An 18,954-nucleotide genomic window follows, 5' to 3' on the forward strand; every position below is an offset into this window, starting at 1 on the left:
TAAATGTGGAAGCACACACTTAGTTCCATTTCTAACAAAGTGCTTAATGATGCAGTTCCAGGAATGCATTGTGTCATGAGAGTGGAACCACCTGTAACAATTGAAGGATTAGTTAAGGGATTACTACCAGCTCCAGGGAAAAGACAAAAGACTGTCTGTTTCCCAGGGTTGTCAGCACTGCCTTGTCATTAACTCCAAATACACTTAATGAGAACACGGCAGCAGATTCATAGTTGCAAATTATCAACTCCTAAAGAGCTTTGCACGGAGGACTGAAGGAAAAAAAGGATTTTTAATACCAATAAAGAATAAAAACAAAAAACAGAGCCAGAGGCATAGGAAGGAGTGGCATGGAGCTTTTTAATGTGGAGGGAAAAAGGTTACAATTAATGAAGGCAGAGGTCGTGTTAACAGATGCTCAATACAAAGTTGTTCTGACACGGAAGCCAGGGAACTTCTCTGGGCTCCCCACCTGCACACCAAATCAGAGGCGGCAGCAAGCGTAAATCTGAAGAACATCCATGTGTCCAACAAGCTGCCATCTCAAGAGCTCTTCTCCAGGGGAAATCAAAAAGTGAACCTAAAAGAAAGCAGCAGAAACGTAAGAAAAGATATCCAAGGTTTTAAAAATGTCTCATGATACTACAGACAGGGCCCCAGATCCTTCAATCTAAATTCTAAACCCACAAAGACAAAGACAGGGGGTTCCCAAATTCTGGACAGTATTTAAGTCAGGCTAGAACAACCAGAATAAAGCAAGTATTTTTCACAGAACATTTTATAGAGGTATCCATAAAAATTAATGTTCAAATCTGAATTCTAAGCACAGCACAGCAAAACTGAGTAGGAATTGTAGACCTGGATTCTAACTGTAGCTCTGCAATTAATTAGCTGCGTGACTTCACACCAGTCACTCTGAGCTCTCTGGCCCACAAACTCTTTGAGGTAAGGGGGTTGCAGTTTAGCCTAAAGAGCTTTTCGGGATTTAGAGAGCTCATAAAGCACTAAATTCCAGTTCTGTGGGGGATGGAGGAGGGAAGAATTCAAGAGAAAAAATAGGGAAAAATTCCCAATCTCAAATTTAACAAAGGAGCGAACCAGAAAATAATTTCATCCTCATGTAAAGATAAGGTTATTTTTGGCAAGAAGAAGGTGGAGAATAACTCCAAGAGAAGTGGCCACGTTGCTGCTAGAGTCAGAGGGGACTGGGAGCTGTGAGTAGTGAGGGGGAGCCCTGCCCCGCAAACACAGCCTTCCTTTCCAGGCCCCCCAGGAAAGCTGCTCACCTGGTGTGCTCCAGTATAGGTGCGGCCAAACAGTGACCCCTTGGCCCTAGGGCCTCCATCTCTAGCCATTAGCAGCCAATTTTCCTGCCCTGTGCCATAGAAATGCTGTAATCTTCTCTGTGAGTCAGGACTTGAAAAAGGTAGAGAAACATTAGCTTTCGGAAGAGCTGAGTTAGGCCTTCAGGTGAAAGGGCACCACCCTAGTCTGTGCATTGGTTCAAGTGACTGGAGATTCCAGCATCAGAGCTTAAAGGAAAGATCTTAGCCTTCCAGCCAGAGTGCTTTTATTTCCCTAACAATGGTATTTAGAGAAACGCCACATAATTGCAGAACATTCCTGCATCAGTGGGATTGTGAGAAATGTGTAAAAGAGCAAAAACAGGGAAGAAAAAGTGTTCACAGTGCCAAACAAGAACAAACAGACCTACTAAAACACATCTATTCACTCCATCAAATTTCTTAAAGCACACTGACAAAAGCCTATGAACTACTGTAACACATCAGTTCTAATGGCCAAGGTGAGAGAGGACTACAGCACAAGGCCAGTTCAGTGAAGAGCCTTGACGCATTTAGAATTATAAAGAAATCTTAGTTTAGTACAAAAGCCAAGTTTTGACATTCTATGATATTAAAATATTTAAATCTAAGACATGCGGACCGGCCCAGTGGTGCAGGGGTTAAGTTCACATGCTCCACTTCGGCAGCCTGGGGTTTGCCAGTTCGGATCCCAGATGCGAACTCACGCACCACTTACCAAGCTATGCTGTGGCAGGCATCCCACATATAAACTAGAGGAAGATAAGCACGGATATTAGCTCAGGGCCAATCTTCCTCAGCAAAAAAAAAAAAAAAACAAAAAACTAAGACATTGGGGCTGGTCCATCTAGAAACATAAATGACTCATGAAAGAAAGTCTCTTTGATAGTGGTTTTCAGAAAATTCTATTTACAAAGATCTGCTCCCCTCTTTTAAAGCAAAAATATATTTACCAGACAGTATTCTAAAAGCAGAGGCTCTAAGATTCTTTGAAATGTTAGCTCAACAAAATTGGACTATTCAACAGCTTAGAAGAATGGTTTCAACTGCTAACCAGGGTTTAAAGATTTCAGGAAACTGACTAATAAAATTTCCTCCCAATACTGAGACATGCAAAATGGAAGACACCTACTGAGAAAAGTTAGCATGACTTCTTCAGTCTACCTCACTCATGCAGAAAAGACAGCACCATTTGATCAGTCTGTTCTAATCATCTTAAAAGAACGCAAGGCACGACACAAAGAACTGTTAAAAATAATTACTCTCCATATAGATACAAAAGATAATGCCAGACAGGGTCATTTCTATTTGGAATCTGTATTCTTCTCCAGCACCGTCTCTATTCAGACACTAGCACTGAGCAGATATGCTCAACTACTGATTTTCCTTCAAATCCATCTCATCCTGGATCCTAGCCACCAAATTAAAACTGAAAATAGAGAAAATGTGAATCAAAGACCATTCTGCAGAAATTCTACGTTCAGAGCTCAATTTGAATCAATACAACTTTAGATGACATGGACCATATATTTCTAAAAATGGAAGGAGCTTTCAAGATCAGCTAGTCTGGTCCTCTCATTTTACAGATGAGGAAACTATAGCCTGAGAATCTGACAGCTCTGTCCAGAGCTGTGCTGTCCAACACTGTAGCCACTAGCCAGAGATGACGATTTAAACTTAGTTAAAATTAAATAAAATTAAAAATTCAGTTCCTTAGTCATCTAGTGACATTTCAAATGTTCAACAACCACATGTGGCTAACGGCTAGTGAACTGGGTAGTGCAGACTTCGAACATTTCCACGTTACAGAAAGTTCTACTGGACACTGCTGGTCTGGGGTCCCCCTCTCTGGATCAAGTCAGGTCTCCTGATCTGCATTCTCCTGCATTTCTTCCAGATCATATTAAAGATGACTGACTTTGTAAAAACATTTCAGATAACCTGTCTTCAACCTTTCTTATCAACCTCTCCTAAGTTTTTGTTTTGCCCATTAAAAAAAAGTTTTGTTTTGTTTTGTTTTGTTTTTCGGTGAGGAAGACTGGTCCTGAGCTAAGATCTGTTGCCAGTCTTCTCTTTTTGCTTGAGGAAGATTGTCCCTATGCTAAGATCTGTGCCAATCTTCCTCTATGTTGTATGTGGGACGCCTCCACAGCATAGCTCGATGAGCAATGTGCAGGTCTGAGCCCAGGATCCGAACCTGTGAACCTCAGGCTGCCGAAATGGAGCACATGAACTTAACCACTATGCCACCAGGCCAGCCCCGTTAATATTTTTAATGAAAACTTTCTAACAAGAAGATGCATATATTCATCATCCAAAAGTCTTTGAACATAATAAAGAGGAAGGAATATAAAACTTTGGAGTCAAAAATGTCTGTCATCAAGTTCCTATTCAGTCACTTATTACTTCCAGGGCCTAGACAAGTCGACTTAAATTTCACCAAGGTTTCATTACCTCCTGTGTAAAATGGGAAGGCCACTATTTGTCTCCCTCCATCACAGGGCAGGCCATGAAGATCACATGCATTAATGCGTGTCAAAGTGTACATGGACTATATGAGTCCTGCAAGCCTGGTAAGGTGAAAACTGTAAAACATTTCACAAATGTTGTCTAGTTTCGCAAAAGGGCTTATACAAACGTTGTGCATTTATTATAGAGTCACACTTTAACTTTCCACTTCCTATGAATGGATGATGGGCATCTGATAATATGTATAAAAGGCAACAATTGAAGAAAAAAAGAAAAAAGCAAAGCTCAACTGAGGATCCACACAAACAGCCTGATCCTCCTCAAACACAATGGGAACTATCAAGAATTCTACTAATCAGAGGCTTTAACAGCTGCAAGAGACTCACGAGCATCAAGGCCAATCCCCTCATCGTGTAGATGGGGAAACTGGGCCTCACGGGCAAGCTTATTTGTCCATCCAACCAGTTAACACCAGAGCAATATCTACAATGGAGGTCATCCGACTTCTAGTCTCATGCTTGTGCCCACCCCACAGCCCCTCGTATGAAGTTTTTCCTTGGCTTCTTTCTTCCAAAGCGCTTTCCATGTCTTAGCATCCACCTAAGTAATGACATAGCTATTTTACACAGCATTTTCTTGCAGTTGAAAATGATCCATTTATTCACACACTCATTTAATAAACAGCCACGGTGACTGTTAGCTCTGTGCTAAGCCCTGAGGTCCCTCCCCTCAGGGAATTTAAGAGTCCAGTGGGAGAGACAGGAAAGTGAATGAACAGTTTCGTAACAATGTGGTAAGTGCCATGTTAAGGGCATGCACAGAGGACACGGGTGCCCTGAGAAGACGCTCCTATGCAACCTGGGGGAGAGATGGCTTGAAGCAGGAATCATCCAAACGGCAAGGATGGAGAAAATAAGGGAGGGAGTTAGGGCAGCAATGAACTTCATAAACACAAATCTATTTGATATTATCTCTCTTTTTCCTTTTTTTTGATCGCTTTAAATAGACCAAATACAAAATACAGATCAATCGCCAATTAGAGAGCCACGTTTTGGGGTTTTTTTTAGTAAATAAAATATGCAGATTCAAGATTTTAAGAGTAATAGGTAAAGAATTAATCTCGCCCTCTAACCGGGGAGAAAGGGTGTTGAAAAAAGATTATAACGTGCTTAACTGAAAATATTTTCTACAAATTTAGAATAGTTCCCTTTTTGAGAACTCATTTGGTGGCTAGACCTAACTCAATATAAAGTGAAAGGTCAAAGAGAAAATGAAATAAAAACTAAACAGCCCCTCAACAAAAATTAAAGATTACTGCCAACGGGAGGTCATGTTGGGAGCAAAAACAGGTCTAGAGTGAACCAAAAGGGGAGCTCTTAAACTGACAAGAAAAGGAAATAAAGGGAAAAGTCCGCGTCTTTGTGCACAGTCTTCCCTGTGTAACAAAACCCTGGGGACACTTGAAGGTTGCGTGCCCTTTGGTGCCTAACTCAACACTGCCCACTTCTGGCCAGAATGTAAAGCAACCCCCACCCAGCTTCTTAGCCCACTTGGACCTCTGCTGCCCTCCTGTGACTAGAAAGAAACTAGGTTTTATCACAAAGGTATCAGTGGTTTCTTCCCCCAAACTCAACCTCTACGCTTTGTAGCACATTCTCTCAGCCTATGAAATGTACAGTCCACTAGGTGGCAGTAGAGCCTAAAGAATAATATTTAGATTCCCTTCCAGAGGTAATTTTCTAGATCACTGTACTTTGATGAATTCGAAATGCCAGCAGCAATTGCGTGTTTGTGAACAATACTGTTTGTCAGTTATGTTCTGCCCGGCCCCAGAGCCCCCTTGCTCCAGCCAGGATTAAACACTATGAATATTAAAGACCTGTGGCTTCCATTATAAAAACAAAGCACACTGACAAGGCTTTAGCACAAACATTTGGCTAACAATCTCCCCCAGGCAGAGCACACTTCCAAGCTCAAGTGTGTCCCTTTGTGCCGGGTTCACTTTCCCTCTGGATCCAGGGCCCAAGTTATCAGGAATTTTCCATCCCAAACTGTGATCCATCATAGCTAGGTCCCTCTTCTCTTCATTTCCCTTCAGAACACCTGAGATAAGCTGACATCTTTTGAAAAGAATTTCACAAAGAGACGCAGAAAAACAAAACAGGAAATATTTACAGATAGTATGTAAATTTTTAAATATTCAAATCTACTGACCGTATGTGCCCTGCACTCACTCAAATTAGATTTACTGCCACCTAAGCGCCAAACGCTGATCATCATTTCAGGTGTGCATGGATTCTCCCAACACAGAAGCTCACTAGCAGCATTTTTTACTTCTGCATTTTCATGTTTATGATAATCTAAAAAATATTATGAGTCTATTCTTGACCACCGGGAGAGCCACCTATAATCAGTGCCACCAACTGAGCAGCTACCCTTTACCACAGGGTTTCTCAAACTGCCATCTTTGGACATGTTTTCAGGAGACCACAAAGTCTGAAGATTGGAAAAGGGTGTGTTACTAAATCTAGGTTTTACAATAGTCCTGGCTGAACAAACTTGCCACGAAGGAGCTCAAGTCGTACAGCAGAGGGAAGGAAGTGGAGAGGGACTCAAAGGAACTTCAGCTGAATCTACGATGTTTAATCTGTTCACTCCGGGTGGTGGCTATATCGGTGTTTGTTGTATTATTCTCTGTACTTTTCTGTATTTTTTAAATCGTCACAACAAAAGCAAAAAAAGGAAAGTAATAAGGGGGAGGACGGTGATGAAATAACTGTGGTAGCTTTTTAAACACATTTCTTTAACTTTGCAATTGTTAAATACTTTATAGTAAACAATCTTAAGCAAAAATGGAGTATAAAAATTTTTTTTCAAGTCAGACTGGATTATCAGATTTATTAGTTATGAGATTTCTAGCAAGACTCTCTGAACTTCAGTTTCTCATCTGTAAATAGAATTAGCAAGGCTATCCTCATGAGATTACTTTGAAAATAAAACACAGAACAGGAAGCACTTAACCTGGCCCACAGTGAGCACTCACCATCCTTAACTTCCATATTTCTCCTTGAATAAATTTATGTTTTTAACTCCATGCCACTTGCTTTTTGCTGATTTTAAATGTCACCTCCAAATTATGCAAGAGTAGTACAGTTTCTTCTTTTTTTATACCCAACTCTCAACATACTTGGCAAGTATGGAGAATATTCAGTGTTTTGTTTTACTCTGAGTTGGTATAAATATTGAGAACTCACTTGGAAACTATTTTAAAAGTGTTTTGGCACCCTGCACATAAAACTCAGTTAGAATCACATAAAAAGGGCAAATAGACATTTATTAAAAAATTGAGAGCAGGACAGTATAGTATATGTCAAATGAAGGATCTCTGTGAAAAAGCTCCTGGGCAGTCCCCCAGAGAGAGGATTGTTCTATGAACATCCTCTCTATAGAATGATTTAACACTGCAATCTGGGACTGGAAGATCTTGCTGTACCTTGGGCCCATAATTCGCAGCCGAACAGGTGGCCCTAGGTTGTTAACATGGTCTGCAGTACACAGGTTCTGCTGAGCCTGCTTTTTTGTCTCTGTTTTTGTCATAATTTTGAAATACGAAGCTCTCTGCAGCAGATTCCTCCTCCAATCATGACAACCCTAGAAAATAATTTCCCATGAATTGGTATCTCCCTGAGCCTAGACAATATTCTTGAAATGTTTGCTCTGTCCCCTTCTTAAGTATACATAACTCATCTAGAAAAAATAACTTCCGAAATCTAGAGTAAGGCAATCAGAAGACTTACAACCTTCCCAGCTAGGTTACTATGAGAGAGCAAAGAGGTACTCATGATATTTGCAAGTGTAAGAAGGTCAATGGTGAGTCAGTTTTCTAGCTGTACTCAAGGAGTTATCATTGGTCAGACATGTCGTCTGCTGCCTCTGCTCCCAGATGACACAGGGGCTCCCTTCTCTGGACTCCCACAGCACTCTGTTCAGATCTTTAGTGTGCCTCTAACTACGCTGTGTTTTAACCGCTATGTTTAAATGCCTTCTCCCCTAGAGATTGTTCACTCTTGAGGGCAGGAGCCACATTTTACTTTTCTTTGTATTCCCAGTAACAAGGCATTGACCGGCATGCACAAGTGGGTAGGGGGACAACTCAGGTCCTGATCAGGGCTCTAAAGAGTTCAGTTATATTAGACTAGTAGAAAGACGTGGTTCTCAAACTTTTTCGCTGAAATAAACCATCTCTGTCAACTTATCACTACCAGAAATGAAACCTTACCTGAACTAACAGATCTGTTTTTGAGGCAGAATCAATAATGGAAAGGATTTATGTAACATTATAAGTAACTGACTCATTCATGCCAGAAATTGAAGTATAGTCACTGTCACACTACTGCATACACTTTGCACATGAGTGTATAGTCACTGTTACACTAGTGCATACACTTTGCACATGAGTGCTCTAACTCTTGCATTAGCTTTCTGATTAGTACAAAAATGACAGCTTTCCAAGAAGTGACAGAAGGCAGTTGGTCCTGGGATATGCTTCCCCAAAACAGGATAACATTCCTAAGATTCTCTTTTCTCTACCACCCAGTAACAGCAACACTAAATTTTGTAGTGGAAAAGCCAAGAAAAGAGTGCATTCATTCATCAGTAAGCTGCGTGGGGTCCTGGAAGAGCACTGGGCCAAAAGCACCACTGGACAGAGGCCCTACTCTGCAACCACTCAGCTATGTGGCCAGCACAGGCCAGTGGATTGTTCTGGGTCTCTGTTTTCTCACATATAAAATAACAGTATTGCTATCTAGTTTGGAAAATACCACGTACTTCTTAGAGCTTCAGGATTCTGCTTGGGAGGGAGGGCCAGAGGGGAGGTCATACCACACATGAAGGAGAGACCAAGCAGAGAGGGCTTTTGAACTTCTGTCAATCAAAACAACTCCAGCTCCACTGGTGTTTATTTACTGAGATTCTATATGAGTTTTTTTTAGAAAAAATGAGCTCTACTGCTAGAAAAGGAAAAATGGCAAATGAACCAAACAACATCTCATCCTATACTTTAAAAGTCTTCTCCCAAGCTAATCCAACTTGCCTGTTTTATTTCCACTTTAGTGCACATATTATTAGCAAATGGCCATAGTCATTTATGCAGCATATACTGCATGTGTATCAGGTGTAAGCACTATACTAGGTACTATGGGGACAACGGTGCAGCATTTAAGTCATCTGAGATCAAAATCAGAAAAAAATTATACAGCAAATCTCAAGACAAAACCTACAATTTATGTCTCTTCCAAGATCTCGGAGTTATTTTCACGAAGTTATTGGTGCAGAAATTAATGTATTAGCTACAGGCAAACTCTCATTTTCTGTTATCTTAATGATTTGCAGAACAGTGAGAAGAGAAGGCAACGACCAAGAGCAGCAGCACTGATGAATCATGATGATATTAATGCATACCCTGCAGACCAATGGAAAATTCTGCAAACGTCTTATCAGCAATGTGGGAACTTACCAACCATAATCAAAACCAGCCCCATGCAATTTCCATTCCTAAAATCGATATATGGGACAAGGGCTGTGATCATCACTTACATTCTTCTAGTCTCCAAAGCCTCAAGTAAGTAAATGGGAACGATTCAGCCAACGAAGTTCATGACAACAAGGTGCAGGATGGTGCTGGCAAAGAGAAAATCAGCAAAGGCTCGCTCTGGGGAGATGCCTTGGAAATCCGCTTTGTTCTGTGGGTTGATCTGTATTCTCAGGCAAACTGTACAAGAAGCAAAACACAAAAATGATTACCTAGAAGTAAAAAACAAATAGAACTGCTAAAGAACACAGACAACCCTATGACCTGACAATTCTACCCTAAGAGAAATGATGCCTAAGTGCATCAAAAGGCATGCACAGGAACCATACCCACGAGAACCCCTAACTGGAAACAACCTAAATGTCTATCAACAGTAAAATGGAGAAATTACAGCATGTGCGTACAATAGAATATGATACAGCAATGAAAAAGAACTTTACAACATGAATTCTACAAATAGAACGTTGAACAACATAATCCAGACACAAAAAGTACATGCTAAGTCCATTTATATAAAGCTTACCATGAAGCAAAACTAATCTATGTTAATACAAGTCAAGATCGTGGTTTTTATCTTTCACAGGAGGAGCGGTGAGTGGGAAGGTGCCAGGAGCAGGCCTCTAGGGTGCTGGTAATGTTTTATATCTTGGTCTAGGTGATGGCTAGATAGGTGAATTTAAAAATTCATCAAGTTGTACACTAAAGTTTTACATTCTTAATTGTTTGTTAAAGGAAAAAAAATACAACTTCTCAGAGTTAGGATAAAAACCAAAGGCTTACACAGAGAAAAATATATACATAACCAAAAGATCTTCAGAACTCTCTTAACTCTCGATTTAAGTTTATAATTGTACCTAGATTGGAAAGCAGCTGAGGCAGTAATGAAGGAACTGGTCTGAATGACAAAACATTATAAAATTACTTTCTAACAGAATGTGCATAACGTAGCAGAGATTATAAATATAAGATGCTTATCCACAAGGACCTAAAATTGTAGATAATCTTTGATCTCAAAGCTGCTTGCCTCAAAAAAAGCAAGAGACCTAAGCTATATAACTTTGACAGAGAACTCTCCACTGTGACATTCTATACCCTTGAAGAATCCGACCTGATACATTAGCCACAGTCACCATCTGACATGAAAAGGAAGCTCCAGGAATACACTTTCCCGAAATATCTTTATGCCTGTGATAATGATTACACTACTTAAGAAAACCCAAATTCACGTTGGGCTAGTATCCATTCCATCACTAAGCAAGAGAAGGCAACAAACTGAGACCTAACCCAAAAGTCAGTAAACTACCAAACTACTTCTCCAGAATCCATCACCATGGCAACAGAATTTTCATTATGCTTAAAATGTAAACACAGTGGAAGCACCATTGATCTTTTCAGGCACCTGGACCCTTCAAAATATGAAGGACACTGACTAAAGCAAGGGCAACCAACTAAAATCCCGCTGTGGAGAGTACAGATTGGTTCATCCATTTGGGAGAGCATCAGGCAATAGCTATTAATATTTAGAATGTTTTGGTCTTTTGACTAAGGAATTTATCTTACAGAACAAAGACATGCTAACAGCATGTTTATAAACTTGAAAAAAAGTGAAAACAGACCAAATGTCATCAAAGGAATTATTTAAGTAAATTATTCTAGACATGCAAAGAAATCCCATGCAATTACTCAAAAGAATGAGATAAATTCTCAATAGGCTGAGAGTAAAGGTATCCAAGATGTATTAAGTGAAAAAAGCCAAAAAAATGATTCCACTCCATATTCCTCTTAAAATATAGGTACATATACATACAATTATTTTCTCATTTGTTTTAGTTGGATCTAGGGAAAAATGGAGAGAAATAGAAACTAAACTATTAACAGTGGCTATTGGGGTGGAGGACGAGGGTAGAGAAGTGTTTTGGGAAATTCGAGGGGACAAAAGAAAAGAGAAGCTCCCCATGAAGATATGGTAATGAATTGATGTGTTCTCATTATCATGATCATAGTACCCCAAGTTATTTCAATGATGACATAAGAACCAGAGTCCCATGGAGATGGAAAGGTCGTCTGGAGGTCATAAAGACCAATACACAAAATGCCCAAGAGGGAGTGGGGGTGGGCATGCTGGAGAGGCTCCACGAGTCACCTGGGAAGGTTTCCAAAGCACACAGACTACTTCCAGAATCTGGTAAGCCATCCCCAGTGGAGAATTACACACGTTCCAGAGGCTGTGTTATAGATAGGGGTGTCATATCCCTCAGATGCACTGGGCTACCAAAAAGGCAAAGAATACCTGTTCAAACAGCTCCTCCACAAATGATCCTTCAGTCTCTCCCTGAGCACTTCCAAAGATGAACATCTACTACTTCCTGAGGCACCCTCCTCCATTTTAGCAGTTCTAATTTAACCTATCTCCTTAAATGTTCCTTCACCAGCAAAATATTTACTGAGCATTCATGATGTGCCACGCATCAACTCAGGGGCTGCGAATATGGCACAGAACAAGACAGACAAGTCTGGCTCCCAAGAAATTTACATCTAACGGAAACATATAATAAACAAAAAAAAAAACAGCAGCCAGCCCTGTTGCTAGTGGTTAAGTTGGCACACACTGCTTCAGTGGCCCCAGGGTTTGTGCATTTGTATCTGAAGCATGCACCTACACACTGCTTATCCAGCCATGCTGTGGAGGCATTCACATACAAAACAGCAGATTAGCAAAGATGTTAGCTCAGGGCCAATCTTCCTCACCAAAAAAGAAAAAAAAATGGATATAATTATTAAAAAAAAAAACTAGGAAATATCAGTTAGCAATACGTGTTATGAAAAAAATCAAAGTAACAAGAGAAGTGACTGGGAAGCTATTTTTTATTTAGTGATCACAGAAGGCCTCTCTAAGGTGGTGCTGTGTAAGACCAAAATTTGAAAGACAGGAGCCAAGTATGCAAAGATCTGAGCGCAGAGAAATACAGGTAGCAAGAACAATCTTGACATGTTGTAGGTATAACAGATCAGACTGACCAAACTCTACCAATCAAGGGCAAGAGAGACAAGGGCCAAATCCTGTGGGGCTTTGTAAGCCTCAGTTAAGAGCATGGATGCAGCTCTAAGTGCAATGGAACAACATTTCAGAGTTTTGAGCAGATGAGTAAAATAATCTAATTTATATTTTTTAAGGATGCTGGAACTGAAATGTGGAGAGTGGTGTGCAGGGTTAAAAAAAGGAGCAGAATCACACAGGAGCCCAAAAGCTCAGATAATGGTAGTAAAAATGGAAATAAGTGAAGAGAATCAGGCTATATTTTGGAGAATACAGGGCTTGCTGATGAAATGGATGTGGGCGATGAGAGAAACCAAGGGAACAAGGAAACCTCCTAAATTTTTGGCTTCAACAACTCAACCAATGCACTGTGTACTGACTGGTGAAGAGGCGGACAGCTGGGCAGGAAGTTTCAACCTAGAGGTGCACATATCAGACATGACGTGAAGATGTCAAGTGGGCAACTGGATTTACTAATTTGGAATTCAGGGGACAGGTCAGAACTAAAAATATAAATGTTGTAGCTGTAGCTATATAGATATTATTTAAATTCACCTATGGAAGAAATACAAAGAAAAGGGATCTAGAACCATGCCCTCAGACAGAGAAGCACCTAGCACAAATAGTAGGAAGGAAAAACCAATAAGGTGAGAAGGAACAAGGAACAACCAAGAGAGTGTAGTGCTCAAGAAGAAAGTATTTTATGCAGAAGGAAGCAGCCAACCATGTTAAATGCTAAATGTTCTGAGCATTCAGATAAGGTGAAGCAAGTGGCCACTAGACTTGGCAAGATGGCAAGAGTAGTTTCACTGGACTGCTGGGGATAGACCACCACCAAGAGTGAGTTAAGGAATCGATGGAAAGTACGAAAGCAGAAACAGCAACTATTCTTTGAAGCAATTCTGTGATGATAGAGAAGAAATGGAATGGTAGCTGGAGGGGTATCTGAGGTCAAACGAATTTTTTTTTTAATTGGACCTTATTAGAGCATATTTGTATGATGGGAATGATCCAGTAGAGACAGAGAATGGAGGGATGGCTGCAAAAGCTGAGTCTCTGAGTGAGCAAGAGAAGACTGGATCCTCTGCACAAGGGAAGGAACTGACTTTTAATAAGAGAATGACACATCACCCACCATCACAGGAAGCAAGTCAGAGCACAGGTACAGGTGCAGGTGGGCTGCTGAGATTCCTTGGTGGGATGAAAGGATTCCTGGCTACCTCTTTTTTAGTGAGAAGATAAAGCAAGATCATCGAGTGAGAATAAAGGAAAAGAAGAAATATAGAAGAGAGTGAAGAGAAAAGTTATGAAGTATATTTTGGAAAAGTATCAGGAAAGTATTACAGGACCACTGGGCATGGATGACTGCCCATCTGTGTTCCTATTCTTGCCAATACTTCTCCATCACAGCACTATATCCATATTTACTTGTCTGTATCTCCCACTAGATTATAAACTCTGTGAGACTAGAGACCAGGCCAGCCCCGATGGCCTAGTGGTTAAAGTTTAGCGCTCTCAGCGCTTCAGCAGCCTGGGTTCGTTTCCCAGTTGTGGAACCATACCACCCATCTGTCAGCTGCCATGCTGTGGTGGCAGCTCACACAGAAGAACTAGAAGGGCATACAACTAGGATATACAACCATGCACTGGGACTTGGGGGAGGGGAAAAAAAGAAAAAGGGGAAGATTGGCAACAGATGGTAGCTCAGGGCAAATCTTTCCCTAGATAGAAAAAGAGAGAGACAGAGACTAGATACTATGTCTGTGTGTTTCACAGTTGAATCCTCAGTACCCTGGCAGAGAACCTGGAACATAATTCCTCAGCATTCCTTAAATTATTATAGCCATGCTTACAATTTAACTCATACAGTGTTAATCACTAAGGATGCAGAGATGAAAGGCAGCCCCCACCCTCAAGGGCTTCACATTGCAGAGGGAAGACAGACATGCAAACAAATAGAGCACAATATCAAAGTGCTATCTCTCGCTCTCCGAGACACACACACACACACACACACACACACACACGAGGTGAAAGAGGAATATAGGAGAACAACCTAAACCTGCTAGGGACTCAAGGAAGGATTCCAAAGGGAAGCAGCACTTGAGCTGTCCAAGAAGTGAAGGAATGTTCCAGGCAGCCAAGCAAAGATAAAACAGCTTGAGACAACATGGCATGTTTAAAGAATAACAAGTAACTCAATAACGCTGGAGTATAAAGTACAGAACAGGTAGAAGCAAGAGATGAAGCTGGAGATATGGACAGGACCAGATCAGGAAAGAGCATGTATGCCATGAAAAAAATTTTAATTTTTCATTGGGAAGCACAGACAAATTTTATGTGGGTAGTGGCAATCAGATTTGCAAGTCAAATCAAACCTACAAATATAGTGAAAGATGGACTGGAAGGAGAGAGACCAGAGGGTGGAAGATCAGTAAGGAAGATTACAGTAGTCTAAATAAAAGATATTGAGAGCCGGAGTCACTGAGGATAAAGTAGCAGCAATGGATACAAAAAGAGATTTAGAAACAGGACTCTCCGGCACATGGTTGGCAAATTTCCAGTCTCTTGGATCACAGTTACGGGAGATGATAAAAAGGCCCAGAAATCTGACAGATAATTCCCAAAGAAATTGTGGACCCCAGTCTGCAAGCCTAATAGCTCCTAGGAGATAGAAAACATTCTGGATTAGGCCTCCTTGTCTTTCAAATTCAAACTGCTTTTGGATTTGTAAACTAGGGAGAACTACTTTTTTTTTAATCCGAAATTGTTTCGTACATGCTAGGGAACAGAATAGACCAAAGTTCTGAAATGACTTAACAACTGATTTCAAGATCAAAGACTTAAAGACAGTCTTTTTTTTTTTTAAAGATTGGCACCTGAGCTAACAACTGTGGCCAATCTTTTTTTTTTTTTCTTGCTTTATCTCCCCAAATCCCCCCTGGTACATAGTTGTTTATCTTAGTTGCAGCTCCTTCTAGTTGTGGCATATGGGACGCCACCTCAACGTGGCCTGACGAGCGGTGCCATGTCCGCGCCCAGGATCTGAACCAGCGAAGCCCTGGGCCACCGCAGCGGAGCACACGAACTTAACCACTCAGCCACAGGACCGGCCCCTAGAGACAGTCTTAATGTTTTCCACTTATCCCTCCTAACCAGCACTTTAAATGAGCAGAAAGAGGTATTTCATTAGGTAGAAAAGGAAACTAGAAGGGCTGCCAACCCTGGAATGTCACTCTGAAAAAGGGACAGATGTCCTCCTCTAGAGACATCTAACCACAAGATAAACAGTCAGCTGCCGAGGACATTAAATCTGTCTGGAAGAAGAAAAATACGCTACCTCTGACGTCCTTTTAAAGCCTACTATACTGTACACTGTTGATCCAAAGATTTCTCAACCGCTATTTTCTACCTCTGGCTCCTTCTTGAAACCATGGGCAAGTGTCCCAGCCACGAGGGAATAGAAGAAAATAACACCAGGCTTTTTAAAAGTGTAGTGCATTCTACATTAGTTTAAAATGTACTGATCAATTTCCAAAGAGCATATGCTAAATTAACACATGCAGAAGGAATGGAGACAGACTGCCAAAAAGAAATTAGGGAACCACACTAAAGAACTTTTCCCTCCAATTTATCCTACATGCTAACATCAATTTTAAGTCTTTCCCTTACTCAAATCTTAAAAAAAAATCCTTAGATGTTTCCCTATTACCTAAAGTATAAAATTCAAAGTCCTTGGCCTGGCACTCAAAACTCTAGCATCCAGCACCACCTAATCCTTCAACATAATCTCCTACACTACCGTTTCTCAGCCAAGCTGGCCTCCTCTCTGGTTTTCCAATAGGAAACAAAACACAGGGAAGTTAGAAACCCCAGCACCATAAATAGGTACAAGGCTTCCCTTCCAAACAATCTGAACAAAGGATAAACTCCAAATTTCAAATTTCCCATTAAAACCAGTCTCTAGGTGAGGATCTGGGCTAACAAATGGCAGAGGAAGTAGGATTTAGGAAGGTCGATGCTGTCAAAGAAATGCAAACGATAATGTGCCTTCTGTGACAACTATGAACTGTCATAAATCTTTTCTTTTCCAGAAGTAACTTTCACTTCTCTGACCTAATTACTGGTTATGTAACAGTTTTGGAAATCCCAATCCCCCATACTGACTCCACTATTAAAGCGCCCTTTCACTAGGCATTCCCTTCATTGATAAGCCATTGGCTTCTCATTGGGGAGAAGGGGAAAGAGTCTGCCAATTCAATTTTAGCCACAACTGTCTCAAAAACAGGATTTGGCATAAGGAAAAACTATCTGCTCAAAAAAACGTTCTGGCTTTAGCCCTGATGGCCTAGTGGTTAAAGTTTGGTGTGCTCCACTTCAGCCACCTGGGTTCAGTTCCTGAATGCAGAACATGCCACTCCTCTGTCAGTAGCCTTGCTGTGGTGGTAGCTCCCGTAGAAGAACTAGAAGGACTTACAACTATACATAACTATGTAATGAGGCTTTGATGGGGGGAAAGGAAGAAAAAGAGGAAGATTGGCATGAATGTTAGCTTAGGGTGAATCTCCCCCTGAAAAAAAAAAACTGGCTTTATCACACTAATAATCTACAACTCAAGTCCACAGCCACTCTTCAGCAACTACACTCTCCCATGTAGCCCTCAGGAGTCATTCTTATGAAGCCAGGGTGACTTCAGCATGGAGTAGCCTTCTTTTTCTTAATCAGCTTTCAGGCCCCGCCCTACTCCTACTCTTTCGAGATCTGGAAGACAAAAATCATCAAACAAAATTCACCAGAGGTTCTCAAGATTCCTTCTCCTGCCTTGCTAATAAAATTCTTAGTCATGAGCAGTATTTGAGGGGAGGGAGGGAGAGTGTAGAGTAAAGAGCAGAGTGTGTCTGCTGATGGTAACATATCAACTCCTGAAGGCCAGGACGACGCCACAGAGAACGAGATCTTGGTCATCTAAGACAAATTTCAAAGATGATAATAAAGCATCCAATCAACAGGCTAACTCTACAACTCCAGACCAGCCTAGTGCACAAGCCACTAAGTCCTTAGGCTTATTTTAAGTTCTGAGAAAGAGAGATGGTAGAGTATCTCTGGTGTGAATCTGAAGTAGTCATGTGAATGTGTAACAAGCATTCTATAGGTCTATAACTTAAAGTTGTAATGAAGTCTCCAGACAATTCTAACGCCGTATTTTGTCTGTGCCCCAACTAGACTGCAAATTCACTGAGGACAAGGAACACAATATACCTGATGTATTCCCAAAGCTTTTACTGTAATACTTTGTGTTAGATTCAAAATATAACTAATGGACTGACTGATGATGATCATGCTGGAAAAAAAACATGAATTCTGGCATGTTTTCAAAGTCAATGGAGCAGGTGATACCAGCGCCTGGAAAGGTCCGTGTTGTGGCAGCCACCTATAAACTGGACAGGCTAACACTCCCTGGGCCAAGCCTGGACTCAGCAGTCATTGACTCCCTGTTGAGCAAGAAAGGTTGGATTTTGGCAAAAATTTGTGGAGACAGTTCTCATTAAATATGGCAGTCTACAAGGTATCAAATGCTGGGAATCAGAAACAATAATAAAGCTAAAACAGAACTATGTGAAGAAAAACTGAGGTCAGGATAGTGAGACAGCTTCATCCACAAGAAATAATAGGAGAAATAAAAGTCAAAGTCAAGCAAAAGATGATTCAACAAGCAAAGCACCGATATTTACATTTCCTACACTGTTCACTGAAATGCTTCACTGAAGGTCAGCAGTGATTAGGTCAAGGTGAGAGAAATATTCCAGAGTTGGGTTTTCCGTTTTAAAAGTCTACCAACTTTAAAGGTGTGTTAAAGCTAAGAGAAAGCCGGAACGGAGTTTCCCCTGGACCCATATGAAGTGAAGTGGATCACCAGGCTGAGCAGCAGCATGAAGGTGGCTTCTTTAGAGATTTAAATCCAGGTCCTAGGCCGATGTTTGGCATTAGGCATGTGACAACCTTTTCTGAGCCTCGATTTCCCCATCACAGAAAGAGGGCAACGTAGGCTCCATTCATAACTTCACCAGGCGGTGGTGTGACACAAAAGAGAAGAGTACTGTGGGAACAAAAGCAGCGCAAAGTAACACATTATTATTGCGATTACTTAGAGTCATTACCCGCTAGGATGAAGCTCCCCACACAAGAGATGAAGCCCGAGAGAAAAGAGTTGAACGGGAAGGTCCCCACGAGGAGACAATAACCGAACTGCAGCGCCCCGGTCAGCAGTATATACAGCAGGTAAGCGTCCAGCAACTTCAGACGCTGAGGAGTGGAGCTCAAGTACTCTTCCAAGAACCGCGAAATGACCGACACTACCGACGCCGACATGACTACTCGTTCGGTACTCGGGCCGGAGCTCCAAACTCCCAGCAGACCCGACCACCACACCGGATGTAGTGTTTGCGCATGCGCACAGCTGTAGCCCAGCTCCGGCCCTCCCATTTGCCACTTTGCGCAGGCGTAGAGGCAGGCCAAAGGTGAAACAACTAATG

At 41.3% G+C, this 18,954-nt stretch overlaps 1 protein-coding gene across 1 annotated transcript; it reads right to left on the bottom strand.

Moving 5' to 3' along the window:
• Window positions 1-340: 340 nt before the first annotated feature.
• Window positions 341-18,936, bottom strand: DAD1 (defender against cell death 1). The gene is made up of 3 exons (XM_001500178.7): window positions 18,580-18,936; window positions 9,390-9,564; window positions 341-580 (listed from the first exon to the last, which is right to left on the bottom strand). The coding sequence occupies exons 1-2, from the start codon at window positions 18,902-18,904 to the stop codon at window positions 9,434-9,436; spliced, it is 456 nt and encodes a 151-aa protein (XP_001500228.2). The 5' UTR covers window positions 18,905-18,936; the 3' UTR covers window positions 341-580; window positions 9,390-9,433.
• Between the last annotated feature and the right edge of the window lie 18 nt (window positions 18,937-18,954).

The sequence above is a fragment of the Equus caballus genome, chromosome 1, assembly GCF_041296265.1.
Source record: "Equus caballus isolate H_3958 breed thoroughbred chromosome 1, TB-T2T, whole genome shotgun sequence".
NCBI classification, from domain to species: Eukaryota; Metazoa; Chordata; class Mammalia; order Perissodactyla; family Equidae; genus Equus; species Equus caballus.

Coding starts and splice junctions, on each gene's coding strand:
- DAD1 (XM_001500178.7), bottom strand. CDS start 18,904: ATGGGAGGGCCGGAGCTGGGCTACAGCTGTGCGCATGCGCAAACACTA. Junction 9,565..18,579: donor GGGGAGCTTCATCCTAGCGG/GTAATGACTCTA, acceptor CTTCTTGTACAG/TTTGCCTGAGAATACAGATC.